The sequence below is a fragment of the Halichoerus grypus genome, chromosome 6, assembly GCF_964656455.1.
Source record: "Halichoerus grypus chromosome 6, mHalGry1.hap1.1, whole genome shotgun sequence".
Taxonomy (NCBI): domain Eukaryota; kingdom Metazoa; phylum Chordata; class Mammalia; order Carnivora; family Phocidae; genus Halichoerus; species Halichoerus grypus.
Genome location: NC_135717.1, coordinates 118,639,850 through 118,657,995, shown reverse-complemented (window position 1 = coordinate 118,657,995; position 18,146 = coordinate 118,639,850). Strand labels below are relative to the sequence as shown.

General features: G+C 50.2%; 1 protein-coding gene across 1 annotated transcript; it reads left to right on the top strand.

Moving 5' to 3' along the window:
• Positions 1-4,175: 4,175 nt before the first annotated feature.
• Positions 4,176-16,853, top strand: KRT77 (keratin 77). Its single transcript, XM_036096423.2, has 9 exons — positions 4,176-4,822; positions 9,354-9,568; positions 10,561-10,621; positions 11,145-11,240; positions 12,200-12,364; positions 13,755-13,880; positions 14,003-14,223; positions 14,637-14,671; positions 15,252-16,853. Exons 1-9 carry the CDS (start codon positions 4,250-4,252, stop codon positions 15,527-15,529), a joined length of 1,770 nt encoding a protein of 589 aa, XP_035952316.2. The 5' UTR covers positions 4,176-4,249; the 3' UTR covers positions 15,530-16,853.
• Positions 16,854-18,146: the final 1,293 nt, after the last annotated feature.

Sequence of the window (18,146 nt, the reverse complement as noted above, 5' to 3'; positions counted from 1 at the left end):
AGGCCAAGGCCAGGAGCTTTGATTCAGTCCCAGGACACTGCTCTCCCTGATCCCTGTCACATCATTGCCTTCCTCTGCTGCCCAGGGGTCCAAAAACTCCCACTTGAAAGAGATTAAAGGCTTCCATAACTACACCAGGCCTGCAGCTGTCCCCTCCTTCCTGGGCGGGCTGGTGACTGAAATTCTTCCACCCTCCCTTTCTTTGTCCCCACACCCCATCACACGTGTGTGCTGCTTGGTGATAGCCACTTGCAGACCTGGGAGATGCAGGCTGAGATGAAGAGCAGATCTGCAGGGGCTGCCCCTGCCAGTCACACCAGCAACTCCTCTTGAACTCTGCCTCCCACTGCTGCCCGAGACTGTGATCCAGTGGCTGATAAGTGCCCTGGGCCTCACCCTCTTGGCAGCCCTGGGTTTCAGTACCTGGGAGACTAGCAGGGCAAGTTGGAGCCTTCCACTGACTTGCCCCTTTCCTCTAAGGAGAGTGCTGGTGGCAGGTGGGCAGAGTGTGGAGGGGAGGAAGGGGGCACCTCTTTCACCAGAGACCCCACCACGTCTTCTACAATACATGTGGGTTCTGGAGTGGGAGTGCTTGGGTTCAAATCTCCACACCAGCACTTTCATCTGCGTGTTCTTGAACAAGTTACTTGATCTCTCCAAGTCTCCTTTTCCCCACTTGTAAAATGAGTGCAATTATAAGAATGTCTTCCTTATCATGTTGATTTTTAGATTGAGACTCTCCATGTTTTAGACCTAGCACCGTGCATGGCCCACTGAAAAAGCACTCCATAAGAGGTTAACTATTATTACGATGCCCATTATTATTCTTTTGTCCTCGGCCTGAATAGAATCTCAAGAGGCCATTTCACTGGTTCTTCTGCTTCCTTCAAGCCAGTGGTTCCCAAACTTGTCTGCCCGTTAAAACCCTCTGGGACCTTTAAAAAATTCCAGAGCCCACACTACACTCCAGACCGGTGAAATCCCGGTCTGGGGTGAGGGAAGCTGGACGAGACACAGGCACCAGCGGTCGCTGAAGCTCTCCAGGGGATCCCGACATGTAGTAAGTTTAGCAAGCACTGCTCTTTGTCGTCCAACCGGTTGAGGGGTTTCCTTTAGGGATAGCAATTTGTCCCAGAATCCTCATCCAGCATTGACTATTGATCTGAGGTCAAGTCTCTCCTTTGAGACCAGTAAAAATCTCTCATGCTTCACCTTGACCCGATTTTCTCTTACTTTGAGGGAGTAGAGAATAGCCGTCACCCTATAGCAAAGGCTCAGGGAATAGTACGTGCTGGGTCCCCCACCGCCAGGCCTTCGCAGGAGTGACAGCAGTCCACTGGGGGTCATCCAGCTGACAGGAGATAGACCGGGGTGTTGACATTGGATGCTGGTAGTTGGTCACAGCCAGAGACCCAAGAAGCTTTCTAAATTCTGTCTGGGACTGCCTCTCTTACCATAATTTAGCAATTCCCCATATTCACCGTAAGGGTAAATATAAACCTTGGTGAACTTCCTATTTATTTAGTTGGCAGGAGAGATGTGTGAAGGGGTTAATGATGTGCATTCTTCATGGCAGGGGTTGAAAGTGAGTGGCAAAAGAGAGCACTGTAGCAGGTGAGCGAGGGGTGGGCTCACATGCTCTGGGGTGTTCAGGGAAGGCTGCATGAGGAACCCCCCTTGGATGACTCTTTGGAATTTCCAACGTGCTCTTCCATGTTTGATGTCAGCTACTCATTATAATCACCCTGTGAATCTGGCATTATTATCCTTTTTTTATAGCCCAGGAAAGTGAGGTTCAAGGAGGTAAGAGTTTGTCCAAGCCACGGGGCCAGGAAGGGTGGAGCCAGGATTTGAAGCTGAAGCCAAGGATCTTTTCCCCACACCACTGCTGCTTCCTGCCTGGGACCTACCATCCCTTCTCCATATACCCTCTGCTTTCTCTGCCTCTTCTCTCTGCCTCTACCTGACTCAGAATCCTTGCCTTCAGGTACCTCCCTTACACGACCCATCCTAATTCCTACCTCCACTTCCCTTTCCTTCCTCTGGCTCTGCTGGTTTTCTCCTTATGTCTCCTAAGCCTGGGAGCTGAGCCTTGGCTTCCCTCTCCTACCAAGAGCTCCCCAAAGGGGTTAGGGTCAGGACGAGGGCTGTGTAGATCTAGATCTGAGATGCCCAGACCAGGGTGGCAACTGTCCTGACTTGCCTGGGACTATCCTGGTTTATGCACTGAAAGTCCAGGCAAAGTGGGACCCTTGGTCATCTTACCAGGTTCCGAGAGTAACTATATCTATGCTTGTTTAGTGTATTATAGTGTTCTGTGCTTTTTTCACATGCCTTATAGCTTTGAGAAGTTTCTTTGAGAAATAGCTGCTCTGATTCCTTTAAATATCTGAGGCTCTGGCGTAAGTGACTTGCCTAAGATCACAGGGTAGTAGAAGCAGGGCTGGGAGCTGAAACCAGTCTTTGTGACTGTAAATTTCAGGCTCACTCTCTGTCTCCCACAGTGTCTCCTGGAGATGGTCCACTAAAGCAGTTACTGAGCAGATAAGGTGTGGATGCTTGAAGCTGCCCACAGAGCCCCTCCCAGCCTAGGGTGCTTTCTCCTCACTGTGGCTCCCCGACACCTCTCTTGTTCTTTCCCACCACCCGCCTTTCCCACCTCTGTAGCTGTTGGCAGCTGTGGTTTCAGTTTCAACTTTTGCAAAAATATTTACTTATTGCATAAATACAAAGGAAAAGGACGTTTAAAATATTAGAAAAAAAACCCTTCTACAATTCTTAATAAGTTGATGTACTTTTTTTGGTTACTTTTTAAGCCTGCCTTCTGTGCATTCTTAATTTTTATGAATTCATAGCGCAGACACCCTCATGTATTTAGCTTTCTTCATTTAATGTTGTATCATAAGCATTTTCAACAATGCTCCTACTCAGTCTCCTTGCAGATAATTTTAAATGATTGTATCCGAATGGGCAAGCAATCTGGACATTTAAGATTATTTATTATTATTTATTATGGTTTTATTATTATTGTTTTTATTAAGTTTTGGGTGAAAGCCACCATCCATTTGAGTCCAGAGGGAAAACACACATTTTTGTTGGCTGACGCTGATGCTCAATGAATGAGCTTCATTCCATGCTTGTTGGCAGTGCTTTCCAGAATGTGGGCCCATACACCGGTGCTCCATGGGCACTTTGTTGCAGCTTTGAGAAGAGATAAATATAGAATTTGAGAATAACTATTTGGAAAATTAATTTTTTCCCATTTAACAATAGAACAATTTTATGTCTATTGAATTTAAAAATAAAAATTGGGGCTTATATATTGTATATCTTAAAAAAATCTCCTCTTATGGGAAACTTTTAAAATTTTATTTTACAAAAGCATTGGTCTAAAATACATTAGAAATAAAAAAAGAGAGATTTCATGATAGTTTGTCTTTTGGTCTAGAAGACCATGTTCAGTCCTGGTAGATGCTCAATGCACCTGCAACCACAGATCTTCAGTGCTATAGGACCTCATCTGCTTTGTAGGGGAGGAGCCTGAGGCACATAGAGCAACACATGATGCACCCAGCAAAATGTGAACAGTCTTGGGCAGACTCTCCTGGCTTTCACTTGCACTCAATGACTATAATACCCTGTTTTAATGTGATTAAAATTTGGGATGTTCATCGTGGTGATAAATGACAACAGGGAGCAGAAGCAGGGGGAGGGAAGGTCAGAACAAAGCTTTCATCTGATCAGGGTAATGCTATGGCAGCAGATGTCTCCACCCCTGTCCCAGCTGTGATCACAAGTCAGCTAGACAACCCCTAGCTTTGCCCCAGATCTCCTGGTCACACCCCAAGACAAACAATTCAGTGGTGGAGTTTCTTAGGAAGGTATCAGCTAATGATTTGGGGGAATCTGTATAGGAGTTTCCAGCAACTCGGTCCTGAGAGATTATTGCATTGTGAACTCTAAATGGCAAGAGATGAATGATAAATGATCAAGTTGGGGAAGTTTATCTACAGTACAATTTCTGCAACTCATAGGTGTGAGGTTTTAAACAGATGTTGCTGGCAGGCAAACTAAACATAAATATTCCCCTCCCAGAATTTGGAAGGTGCCCAGCCCAGCAAATGCATGTATATATAGGGACTAAGCCAGATCTCTTGTTAAAGGAGTCAGAGCTTTTTCCCTCCTGGGTCTCTGCCTCCTTCCAGCTGGGACTTTTCTTTTGGCTACTTCTCTGGATGTTCTAGTAACCATGAGCCGCCAATTTAGCTCTCAGTCAGCATTTAGCTCCAGGAGCAGGCGGTTTTACAGCACTGGTTCTTCTGCAGGCTCTGGTGGGGGGAGTCGAGCTGTGGGGTCTGTATGTCAGGTCCGAGGCAGGTGTGGTGGTGGTGGTGGTGGTGGGTATGGAAGCCATGCCAGGGGGTTTGGTTCTAGGAGCCTCTACAATCTGGGAGGCAGTAAAAGCATCTCCATTAGCTTAGTGGGGAGAAGTGCCAGTGGTTTCTGCCAGGGTGGGGGAGCAGGAGGGAGATTTGGAGGAAGGGGCAGAAGTTTTGGGGGAGGTGGTTTTGGAGGTGGTGGCTTTGGGGGTGGTGGCTTTGGAGGTGGTGGCTATGGAGGAGGTGGTTTGGGGGGTAGCAATTTTGGGCTTGGGGGCTTTGGTCCTTCCTGTCCCCCAGGGGGCATCCAAGAGGTGACTATTAACCAGAACCTACTTCAGCCACTTCACTTGGAGGTGGACCCTGAAATTCAGAGAGTCAAGACCCAGGAGCGGGAGCAGATTATGGTCCTCAACAACAAGTTTGCCTCCTTCATTGACAAGGTGAGTACCTCAAGGGCAGGTGAGTCTCTGGCCCCTGATCAAATAACTGAGAGGGCCTTGCGCCCTGCCACCTCTTACCACCTTGTACTATCTCAGTTTGGCGGTAACAATCACTTCCAGAAGTATATGTTCTGGGACCTTAAGAAAGCATTTACCTCATTAGGCCTCAATTTGACTTATTGAGGGGATTTATTTTTATCTTTTCTTTTTGGCAGGAAAGCAGGTAAGAAGTGTGAAAATACCCCACAGAAAAAATACATGGTGTAGTGACTTCATTCTCATTCATCATTATTCACTTTCCATATACCCACTCATCCATCCATCTATCCACCCACCCACCCATCCATCCATCCATCCACCCACCCATCCATCCATCCATCCACACAGCCATCCCACAAACATTTACTAAACATCTACTATATGTCGGATACAGTGCCAGGTACTACAGAGAGACTAGAACACAGGTCCTGTCTTCAAGGAGCCATGACATAGCCTAGGTGAATGCTCTGAGGTTATCACTGGGGGCTAAAGTGAAAAGCAGACTAAGTAGGATTCTATCAGTGTTCCTTGTTTTAGTTCATCCAAGGCCAAGAATGGGCCAGATGGAGCCATTGTAGCCCCTCTCCTTAGTTCCCTAATTAAACCTCAGATTAGGGCTGGTCCAGACCCAGATCAGCAAGCAGAGGCTGGTAGAGGTCTATGGTAAAGATCTTCCTCCAGCATTTCCTTTCGTCCAGAGATAGAGGCACAGTAGCCCCTGTAAGCTCCCCAGCAAGTTCTTTGTTCTTGGGGATATGGTGAGAAGCACCCTGGGGGCACAGAGGCCCAAGGATGCTCAGTGACTTCCCCTCAGTCCCATAGGAATTCGGTGTTGAGGCCAGAGCCTGACCTATGGTCTGACTGCAGATTAACCATGGCTAAAGTCAACCACTGGGCTGTATATACAGTCTCTGATATTTGGGTAGATGTTGGGAAAGGACAGAGTGTGTGAGCTAGGGGAAGAGGGGTAAGAGTGTTGAGGCCCAAAGATAGCCAAACAGGAGTTCAACAGAACAAAGTGCTTCTGGCTACTTCTGATCACCTTGGATGGGAAATTTGACTGAACGTCATCATACCTCAGGCAAGGGCAGGGACTTGGAGAGCTTGACTGGAGCAAGGAGGTGACACCACTGGAGGTCAAGACTAAGCTAAAGGAGAAGACAGGAGAAGAGGGGGCTGGAGGTCAGTGCAATGGCCATGGGCTACTGGTAACTGATCTCCTGGGACTCATTTGATTGTGGTTCCCACCATTAATATAGGACATTTGTTGCATTTTATGGTGTGGGGCTATGGGCAGAGGCCAAGCTGCAGGAAACTGTGGCAACCTGTCCTTCCCTAAGGCTTGTCATGACCAAGAGGAAAGAGCCCCCAGGACTCTGGCCTGGCTGGAAGGGAGAAGGCTTCTACTGCAGTGGATTCTGACTTTAGTTTCTGATCTGGTCTTTCTGCTTTCACCCTTAACCTCATATAGTCCATCCTCAGAGCCACACGAGAGGCATTCTTTAAAAACATTGCATCACTTCTCTTTTTGAATCCCCCATTGGCTGTTCGTCTCATTTGGAATAAACGCCAAGATCCTATAAGGTCCTGTGTGATCTGGCCTCCACCCCGCAGCTACTGCTCACCCCTGGCTTGCATTTGTGAGAATTAGGCAACATTGCTACCACTGGGTGGAACATCTCTCAAGCTGCACAGTTTAGTGAACAGAGTGAGGGCAGGAGTTTAGCTCCCCAGGGTACAAACTCGTTGTCTGCAGTGACCCTACAGTCCCTCCGTGCTCCTCTCCTGTTTCTCTCTTGCTCACTAGGACACTATTGCATGCTTGCATCCTCCAGCACCCCACGCCTGCCTCAGGGCCTTTGCTCCTGCCATTCCCTCTGCTTTGAATGCCTCCTCCCCAAGAGTGGTCTGGCTTGCTCCCTCATCTCCTTCAGGTCTTTTCTCAGATGCCACTATCTTAGCGGGGCCTTCCCTGATCTCCCTTTTCAAAATAGCACCCCCACACCAGCAGCCCTGTCCACCATCCCTGCGTTACTTTTCTCCATTGTCCCTAAGACCATATGACACACTAGATATTTCACATGCCTCCGGGTGCAGACTATCCAGGCCACTCACCACCTGGCATAGAGGATTCAAGCTCAGCTGAACAAAGCCAGGCCAGTGTCCCCATGGGAAGAGATGGACCCCATCCCTTTCCTTCCTGAGGTCCCTTTTCCTTGTCGTTGGTTCTACAAAAGCCTTTGTGTCCATTTCTACTCTCTGAGTGTCCAAGCCTGACACCTGAAGGGCTGATTTGATTTGTCGTTCAACATGTATTTATTGAGTAATTATCATGTGCCAGACTATTCTGGGTGTGGGAGATTCAATTATAAACAGGGGGACGTCACTTTAGTTGAGATCAAAAGGGTAAATAGGGCATAGCCAAGCAAAGAGCTGGGGAGATCTGGGCTGCCGGAGGCAGCAGGAGGTCCCTGGGCCTGGAGTGTCATAAGCAAGAGGGTCACGACAAGCCAAGAGGGATGTGCTTTTCCCAGCAAGAAAGTGAGCTCAGTATGATGCCAGGTTTCATCTGTGCTGATGGGACAGAGCCCGGGAGTGTTTTGGGGAGCCTGGGAAAAATCACAACGGCTTTCAGTGATTTTTCTAGAGATTAAATCTTACTAAAATTGCCTGGCGCTCCCTGCAGCCAGTCTCTGCCTTTGCAGTTTGGGTGGCCTGATGAGAACCCCGGGTTCTTTTGCTGATGTGCTCCGAGGTATTGTGTGCAGGGGGAGCAAGTGCTCTGGCTCATCTGCCCCTCATTGTTTATTTGATATGGAGATTCTATTGTGGGCGCATGAGATTTGTTCCCTTCAGTTCCCACAATACTGAGCACAGGGCTGAGACCCCTGTTTGATTTGTCCACCTTCTGGCAGTGCCCCTAGAGCAAAACGAGGCCAGGTGGCAGGAATTTCCCATGGCGGGGGGGGGGGGGGGGGGGCGGGGTTCAAACTGAGACAACCTGTGAGATCTGCTTGCCTTAGCTCTTGCTTTGATGAAGCTAACACAAATGAGCCATGGGGAATAGCATTCACTGTGCACGTCTCCTAGCCTAGAGTCAGAATCCAAAGGGAGTTAACAAGGGCTGGCCCCTCAGAAGGGCAGTCCTAAGGGCCGGGGGTTTGGGGCATCCTCCTTGGTGCCCCATTGTAGGGGAGTGTCTTCAGGGTTCTGTTTTGACTGCACAAAGCAGTGGGTTTGTCCTCATACACAACTCCCAGGAGGATCCTGGAGTGTGCGTGTGTGTGTTGTGTGTGTGTGCACGTGTGTGTGTGTCCGCACCTAAGCAAAGCATAGAGGCATCCCTTATCTTCGCCAAAGGCATGGGAAGGGAGGCTCCATCTAAGGGCAACCTGCAGAGGTAAGGTGAGGGTTGATCATGACCATGAGGAGCACAATCCATGTACTTGGTCAGCACAGCCAGTCAGCTCTCTGGACCCTGTACCTGACCTTTGTGCCCAGTTTCCGGAAAAGAGATAGTAAGAATATAGGAGGATGTCCACTCTCCATTTTCTGCATCAGTGAAAGTTAATGAAGGGAATAGCAACATCAGTATTTCCCAAACACTAGACACCCCCAAAGTCCTTACTTTGGGGCATGGGCATACATTACACAACATTTTTAAAAAGTGGGAACAGGTGCCTGGGTGGCTCAGTCAGTTAAGCATCTGACTTCAGCTCAAGTCATGATCTCAGGGTCCTGGGATTGAGTCTCATATCGGGCTTCCAGCTCAGCGAGGAGTCTGCTTCCCCACTCCCTCTGCCCCTCCCCCTGCTCGTGCTCTCTGCCTCTCTCTCAAATGAGTAAATAAAACCTTTTAAAAAAATAAAAAGTGGGAGCATTTATTTTTTTTTAAATTCTGAGTTAACATTTAAGTGAGGTGACCTTCCTGAAACATACTGGCAGACAGCAGAGGTGGTGGGGTCTGCAGGATGGGGGCACCCAGGCTGGTTTGTTCAGAAATCAGTATAATCTTCTAAGTCAAATTGTTTCTTCTCTCTTATTGTCTCCTCTCCTCAATCACAGAAAGCATTTCAGCCACAAAGAGAAATGAGCCTTGGAGATGTTAGTGTTTCAGATGCTCTGTATCACCGTTGCTGTACGTTGGCACGGAGTGTGGAGTGTGGGAGTGACAGCTCTGTGGTATACGTGGCTATAGCTGAAGGAAAGAAGGCACTCCAGTGGAGGTGATTTGCCTTCAAAACCAGAGTTAGCTTAGTAACTTAGTGTTAATTTTAGGCAAGTTGACCTTACAGCCCTTGGTCAACCATCAGAAACCACATTGTGTTCTGTGTGTCCTGGTCCCACAGTTAGGGAAGCTCTCAGATCCCAAGAGGGGCCACCTTGATTCTCTGAGGTCCAGATATGCTGTGTGGTTGCCAGTCTTCCTACCTGTGGGGGATGCTTCTTGGACCCACAGCCTGGGGTGAACTTGGAAGTCTCTTGCTCCTAGGTGCGATTCCTGGAGCAGCAGAATCAGGTGCTACAAACAAAGTGGGAGCTGCTACAGCAAGTAAACACCTCTACTCGGACAAATAACCTGGAGCCCATCTTGGAGAACTACATCAGCGAGCTGCGGAGGCAGGTGGATTTTCTCAGTGCTGAGAAGATGCGCCAGAACACAGAAGTTAGGAACGTGCAGGATGTCATGGAGGACTACAAGAACAAGTGAGAGCCCAGGCAGGGTAAAGGGGTCAGAGGGAAGCATGGCAGGGAACTGATTCAGGGGCAAGACATTCTGCTTTAGTGTTAATATGTGAAGGGTGGACCAGGGTCCCCAGATGCAGCCACTCGGCTCTGTACCACACAACGGCAGAGGGCACCATCTTGCATATGGCAGCTCTGGTAGGATGATGGTACCAGTCAGCTCTCAAATGTATTGGGTGGGGAAGGGCAGACTATCCTCAGGGTGCTGGACCCAGATGAGCCAAGTTCCAGTGGGTTTTGCCACTTTCTAGCTGCTTGCAAGTCTGTCTTTCTAAGCCTTTAGTTTTCACCTTAGTAAAGTGGGGATGGTAAGCACCCTCCCTGTTGGGTTGCTGTGACAGGCAGATCTGGGCTCTCAGGTTCGGTGTGCAGCAGGCTGGTTGAGTAGGCCTGGAATGCGACCAGAGTGTTTGCATTTCTAGTATGCTTCCACGTGATGCTGGTGGACTGGGGAGCACACTTTGAGCACCACTTGTTTAGATGACATTATGCTTAATAAGTTCCCAGACTGTGCCCGCATATACTAAGCAGTAGCTATTATTAATCATAATGGTCGGGACTTGTCGAATTCCAGATCATCTGCTCCAGCCCTGTGCAGGCAACTGAGAGGCTTCTCCCTCCCCATGCTAGGGGTGCAGGGTGCTACTCTTGACATCACCCTGACACACCAATCAGAGAGTCAAGAGTGTGTGACTCAAAAAGGGAAAGATGAAATTCACACTGAAGGTGTTGGGGGGCAACATTGTAGGTGACATTTTTTTCTCTTTAAAACAATTTAGTAAAAGCGGCTATTTATGTCCTCAGCTGCAAAAAATGGCTATCCTCTGGTAGGGGATAGCCAAAGTCTAACACTAAAAATTTGGGACATTCCAAGCCGCTTGCTGTGAGGAGGAATCTCAAGGAGCCAAGGTCAGCCTCAGCAGCCTGTCTGTGTTTCTCACCTCCTCCCACAGATACGAGGAAGAGATCAACCGGAGGGCCAACACTGAAAATGACTTTGTCGTCCTGAAGAAGGTGAAGGATGGGGGAGGTCCCAGGGGGACTGTGGGTCCAGGGGACTGAGCAGAGTGAGGAACTCCTGTGGGGTGCCGTGTGACCAAGGGGTGGACAGGTGACTGCTGGGGGCAGCTTGTTGAGGGTGTGGCCTGAAGGCTGGGCCCCTGCACTGAAGGGGTTAAGTCTGAAAGTGATGTCGATAGGAATCTTGAGGCTTCCTTGAGTGCTTACCTCTCCACAGTCCTGAATGTGAAGTTCAATCAACTGACACCTGTTGAGTGTCAGTTATGTGCAGCCTTGAGACCTGGGGAGGGACCTGGGGTGCTTTGTGTGACTGACTGGGATGAGGGCCTTGGTGTCACATTTCTTCCTGGTCAGGAAAGCCAGAGTTTTTGCAGGTCCCTCACCTGAGTGAGGTGAGGAAATTTGCAGGCAAGGAAATAAACCCAGAGAGGTTTTGCCACTTGCCTGGGTCGCCCAGTGAGCTGGTGGCAGGCAACACTTGGACAATAAAGTCAGAATATTTTTGCTTGCCGTTCAGGATGTGGATGCTGCTTACATGAGCAAGGTAGACCTGGAGTCCAAGGTGAATGTTCTGTTTGGAGAGATCAGTTTCCTGAAGTATTTATTTGAGATGGTGAGTTCAATCCTCATGAGAAACCCTTCTCTTTCCTCATATGTCACAAAGGGTATGGGCTGTTGGAGGGGGAGGCATGAAACCCAGCATGACCCACTAGGGACTCCTCTCCCCAGTCACCTCAACTCTGGGACTGGAGTCAGCCTCCCAACCCCCAGTGCTCAGATTCCTGGGTGCAGGTGCTGGAGATGGGAGGCAGGGAGTGTCCTGAGGGAGAAGATGGAGCAGCTCTTGATTCTATCTGGAAATGAGGTTAATATCCAGGACATACAGGGACAAAACTGACCAGAAATCTTCACCAGTGCTGGGAATCCAATAGGGCTATTGGGGAATTCTGTAGGAGAGGACAGTGTGGATCCTAAAGGGACGAAGCCTACAGTGGTGATGGATAATATCCTTCTACCACCCCTGGCCCTACTGTTGCTCATGTCTACTTTGGGCCAGATGCTGTGCAAGGAGCTTTGCCCGTCTTGGTCTCCATTCCACTGATGAGAGAGCTGAGGCACTGAGAGACTCAATCACTAGTTCAGTCACTCATCTAGTCGGTGGTAGAGCCCAGGCTCAAAAGTGAGGGAATGGCTGCGCAAAGAGAGTCCTTTCTACGGCTCTGAGAGCTCATGTATTTCTCAAGGAGCAAGTCTGCCTGTCAGAGGGCCCAAGATGGCAGCCAAACCAAGTAAGGTGGGGAGAGAGGGCACAGGAGAGGCATGATGGGCAGGTGGTGCCTACAGGAGCTCTGAATTCACGCTCCTTTCTTTTCCCCAGAAGCTAGGTCTGGGGGCCTTTACCTTTAGTTAAGACACCTCTTGGGGTGCAACAACTATTCAAAGAACTTTCCCCAAGACTCGCATCTGGCCCAGGCTTCTGGTTTCCCCAAAGAGCCTTGAGGGGACAGTAGAGGGAAACTGAGGCCCCAGGAGGAGAGTGGAAGGAGTCAGCCTGTGGTCTATGCTTTGCAGGAGCTGTCCCAGATGCAAACCCACATCAGCGACACCAATGTCATCTTGTCTATGGACAACAACCGCTTCCTGGACCTGGACAGCATCATCGATGCGGTGAGGACCCAGTATGAGCTGATCGCACAGAAGAGCAAGGATGAGGCCGAGGCGCTGTACCAGACCAAGGTGGGCACTGCTGCCCTTCCACCCAGACTTGGTACCCCAAACCAGACATAGCCTCAGAATTTCTATCGTCTTTCTCTTATTTTGGAAGTTATATATATATATATATATATATATATATATATATATATATATACACACACACACACACACACATACATACATGTATCTATATACATTTTATACATATATATAATATTTCATTTACTCCTTACAACAACCCTGTGAGGTAAGGAGTTGATTACCCCTATTTTGAAGATAGTAGAGTATGAACTCACCTAGTTTGCCTAGGGTCTTATGGCTGGTAAGCGGCAGAGGCAGGACTTAAACTTAGGTGCCCCGTCTACAACCCCATGCCCTAAACCACTATAATGTTTTTTATTCTTACTTTTTTCATAATGAGATCTTTTAAGCTGTGGTTCTGTACTTTACTCTTTCACTTATTACTTGTGAATGCCGTTCTGTGACATTAAATATTCTATGTCATTTTTAATAGCAGCATGGTGCTCGGTGGTAAGAATTTACCTTTATCAGATAAACATCTCTGTGGCTAAGTCTTCGGGCACATCTTTGATTACTTCTTTAATATCAATGGACTCGGACCTTTTCGGAGGGCGAAGACTGTAGTTAAGGGTCAAAGGCCGGTCCCTACATTCTGAACTCCTGACACTTGCGATCTGCTTTCTCAACTCCAATTTTGGCAGGCCTCTGTCTCACTGCCCTGCAGGCAAGGGTTCTGAGCGGCATGGATTTCAGCATCAGACCGGGGAGGCAGATGGTCAACAGGGAAAGCATCAGAATGCAGAGCTTCCCTTGAACCAGCAATCCTGTGCCCCTTGCTTCCTCCAGAGCCCTGCCCAGGGGAGCCTACTGATGGGGCCACGTAGATACAGAAATGACATAGAGAGGAGAATGGGAATAAACAAGGGGCATGCTGAGGGCCTCTGAGGAAATAAGGTCGTGGCTGCTAGGGAAACCATCCTGGAAAAGGGTAGGAAGGAATATAGGTATGGTGGCAAAAGGGAAGAGGTCCCCGTGTGGGTAAGGGCCTCTAGTAAGGCTTAGATGGGGGGAACAAGTAGGTGGAAAAGGGCATCCAGGAGCAGCTTTGTCTGTCTGGGATGTGGGTCTGGCCCAGAGACTGATGAGAAGGAGGGACGCTTGAACAAGACTGTGTGTGTGTATGTGTGTGTGTGTGTGATGTCATGGCTCAAATGAGGGAGCTTTGGTACGGGAGCGTGTATGGCGGGTATCACAGCTCTGGGGTGGGGCATACCTGGGAACTGTCCCTGGAGAGCAGCTTTGGGCAGGGCCTGGGAAGGTAGACTCCCTCCCTCGTGGAAGGCCTCGTGGTGCACAGCAGGCTGACCACGATGTTGCCTTTGACCCTCAGTACCAAGAGCTCCAGATCTCAGCGGGAAGACACGGAGACGAGCTGAAGAACAGCAAGATGGAGATCGCTGAGCTCCACCGCACCATCCAGAGGCTGCAGGCAGAGATCAGCAACATCAAGAAGCAGGTGAGAAGGATGCTCAGGGTGGGCTGACCAGGCATGCCGCCTCCCACAGGGCCCTGCCAAGTGGGGCTCCTGAAACTCACCCCCCCCCATTCGGTTCTTCTCTGCGACTTTCTCCTGAGTAGATTGAGCAGATGCATATGGCCATTTCGGATGCAGAGGAGAGAGGAGAGCAGACCCTTCAGGATGCGCGGCAGAAGCTGCAGGACATGGAGGAGGCCCTGCAGCAGTCCAAGGAGGAGCTTGCCCGACTGCTGCGAGACTACCAGGCGCTGCTGGGGGCCAAGCTGTCCCTGGATGTGGAGATTGCCACCTACCGCAAGCTGCTGGAGGGCGAGGAGAGCAGGTGGGCCGTGCTTCTGGGGCCAACATGCAGGCTGCATCCCTGAGCGGTGGGACTATTTGGAGGGAAGACAATCCCTGTTTTCTGGAAAGACTGGTAGCCCCGGGCTGAGCAGAAACATTCAAATCAGAAGCAGAGGATGTGTCGTTGTCATCATTCCCCTGCCTCTGAGCAGAATGTCCCTATACCCCAACCTAAGGCCCTGCAGCCAGGGCTAAATGGCTTTCAGAAACTGTTTAAAACCCCTTCTAGCCCCTCACTTCCTGACCCCCTGGCCTGTGCACCCACCTTTCCCTAAAGCTTGGGGACAGTTTTTCACTTTACGGGACTATCTCTGCTCTGGATGTCTCCAGGCTGTCACCTGCCTTCCTCCTGGCTTTGCTGGTCTGACCGATGTGTGTGCTTTGGTTTTACAGGATGTCCGGGGAGCTGCAGAGCCACGTGAGCATCTGTAAGTAGCAGGGTCCAGGCAGGGGGCTGCTTGGGGCCAGCGGCAGAGGGAGGGCCGGGGAGGGCAGGCCAGCAGGGACCGGCAGTCAGCGATTTAGTTTCTAGTCCTGCACCATGAAAAACCACAGTGAGCCAATAGACTGCGGAGCCTGGAGAAATTCGCTGAAATAAATTGTTCCGATTTTAGTGCTTACGTATCTTAATGTTGATGAGACCTAATAATCAGTAGTAGCTTAGAACTCGTCAAGGTATGTGGCTAATGAAAACGGGTCCTGACATGCTTTGTCTTTCTTTTTAATTATTATTATGTTCAATTAGCCAACATATAGTACATCATTGATTTTTGATGTAGTGTTCAACGATTCATTAGTTCCGTAAAACACCCAGTGCTTTGCCCTATGAAGAATACTTGGAAAAGGGGAACCTTTTCATCCTATATGGTTTTGCAAGTCAGACGCTGCCTGCGACTAAGGGTGCAGGAGGCTGCCCCAGGGCGGGTGCAGAGGGGTGCAGGGGGGAGGTGCAGGCCGGTCCCCCCGCCAGCCCTTCTGACCCCAGCTCGGGCTGCCCTCTCCCCACAGCTGTGCAGAGCAGCCAGACCACCATCAGCGGCGGCGGCCGAGGCTCTGGAGGCTCCGGCGGTGGAGGCTCCGGCGGCGGCGGCTCCCGCGGGGGCGGCGGCTACGGAGGGGGCTCCCGAGGGGCCACTGGAGGTGGTTACGCGGGTGGCGGCGGCGGGAGCTACGGAGGGAGCAGCCGGAGCAGCAGCAAGTACGGGGGCAGAGGCGGCGGCGGCTCGTCCCGCGTGCAGATCATCCAGACCTCCACCAACACTTCCCACAAGCGAATCGTGGAGTAGAGAGAAGCTCACACAGCCCCGCCGGCAGGACGCTCTCCTGTCCCCTCCCCGGCGCCCTTTCTGAACCTCTGTCACTTACCTTTCCCTCATGGGTCTCTGCAGCTTTGCTAACACGTTCCAGGCTAGCTGGGGAAGCAGGCGGATAATCCCAAACAGCAGATCTGTCTTTGGAGGGCGCTGGCTGGCTGACAGAATCACAGCCAGACCGCTCTCCACTCAGACTCCACTCCGCTGGCCCTGCTCCTGCCCCTGGGGACATCCAGGGGCCCAGTCTAGCCCTGGAGAAAAAGAGCCTGTAGAGTATCTACAGAGCGGATAATGGAGAGTTAATGTCAAGGACACCAGGTTTCTCACCCCCAGGCTCCCTTTCCTACACATAGGCTGCCTTGTGAACAATAATCCATCCCTTAGGGGACCCACAGAACGAGGCCTTCGGGCGAGTAGCTTGGCAAGAGGAACCTCTGTGCCGGGGACCCATTCCTGTCTGTTGGTCTGTTAGCCTCATACTTTCATGTTGATGGAGAGTATGGATTTGCTGTCCTCATCAGACACCTTGAAGTATGTCTGGTCCTGATTCTGCATCTCTGTCTTAAGATGCATTATTCTCTGGGCTAACAGCTCAAGGTGGGAATATTTCAAAGGGCATGCATCCTTGTCCCCTGGGAGACTAATTATCCCCGAATAGAGGAGTCAGTGGGGGAAGCCATGGAGTTCTGTTCTGTCCTGCCCCTCCTGACAGCTCCAATTCTTTGGCAGCCTGGCCCTTCCTGAGCTCTGCTCCATAATGGCCCTCCTGAGAATTGTCCAGGAGGCTGGGCACGTGCCGCCTAGAGCTGCTGTGTCCAGGTGCCAGGCCCAGAGGAATTGGAAGATTAAGCATGGGTCTTGGGAGGGTTCAATCTTGACCAGTCCGGAAGCTGCCTGTTATGTGTAAGGAGGCATGGAGCCCTTTCCTGGGCTCTCAAAGTCCCTCTGCCTCCTGTTCTCTGTGACTGAGCACTTCCTGAGAATTTAACCCTTCCTTTCAGGCCTTACACAAGATGTTTGAGATGCGCTGGAGGGGACAGGAAGGGGAAACTATAAGCCAACTAGCAGGCCTGGAGAGGGGGAGGGTGGTGTTGCTTCTAAGAACTGGAGTCACCTTTGCTTTCTTGCTGAGTCCTAATGCAACCTCCAAGTCCCTGATTCTCTTGGGGGCATCGAACGGGCTCAGTGGGGGTCCCTTGCAGAGTGGTGTGACCGCATCATTTCCTGGTTGAAGGGCATACCTTGAAGGGCTTGACATTTCTGGTGTTTCTACAATAAAATTTTCTGTGATCTCAAACTGCTGTTCAGTCAGAGATAAGTGATTTTTTCTTAAATTTCTGCAGGCCTCTGCAATTATTCATATCTGGGAAGTATTACTTTTATTATTTTTTATTGCATGATCTTAAAAGACCTTGCAGACATGATCTTACTAGTGCTGAAAGTGGCTGCTCGTTCTGAAGTCAGTTACACATTGGTTCAGCATGCATTCATTCTGCTCTGGCCGTGTGCCAGGAGGAGGCCTCGGCCCTGGGAATGCAATGTTGACTGAACCTGTTTCTGAATCTTCAGGTACTCACAACCCAAATGATAGATTATGGCAGAGGGGAAAGTTCAGAGGGAGGAGAAATCAGAGCAATGCGTCCTTGCGGACCTTTTAGCCTGAAGGTGGTAGCAAGGCCTGTCCTGTGGACGTAGGCAGACCCTCCATTGCAGGAGCTGTGGGACCTGCAGTAGATGCCAATTCTGGGGAAGGGAAGCTTCGCCCCAAAGCTTGGCCCTCCTAGAGGGCTAGAAAGTGGAACAGGCCTGGGGAAAACAGTAGAAGTAGGTGAGGGCAGGGCCTCAGGGAAGGGCCCTTCAGACAGGGGGCTAGTCTTCCAGAGACTCAAAGATAAGAGAGACTGAATGTGTGTGAGTGAGAGAGGTCCCGCTCCCAGGAGACAGGAGCTCAGAAGATAAGAGACTGAGCCCATTCACCCAGTGGGGGTCCTGGGCAGGATCTTCTGGAATCCATGCCTCTGGGGGAAGCATAGATGCAGACATTCAAGAATGGAGCAAGTTAAGCTACCACCTTATCCTATGTGATATTTCTGAGTCTGTGTAAAGGAGTTGCATAAAAGATGTGACCTACTTTCTCCTTCCCTGAAGGAGTACAGATGACAGTTGGATATGGGATTCATTCAAATATGACTGCAGTCCATATTGATAAGACAGTGTGTTCCCACGCAGGCCCCTACCTTCTCTCTGAGAGGCTTCTCCCCATCTCACCTTGGCAGCAGACCTGTGGGGGAACGGGCTGGGAAAGGAGAGGTGGGCAGAGGGGCTGCCCGAAGGCAAGGAGAGAGGGCGTAGACAGAAGCCATGCCACACTTGAGGTAAAAAAACAAAAAATCCAAGAGCACAGGACAGGGACGGGGAGAGAGAAAACAGCAGTGGGTGTAAACTTGGTTTAGAGTGTTCAGCTGCCGATGGTGACAGTGCATGAGCCAACAGCAGTTGGTGGCCAGTGGGGACAAGCGTGGGGACCAGGAAGAGAGTAGTGTGCCAAGTCCACTTTGGCTCTTCTGTAGTCTGACCACTCTGAGGACAT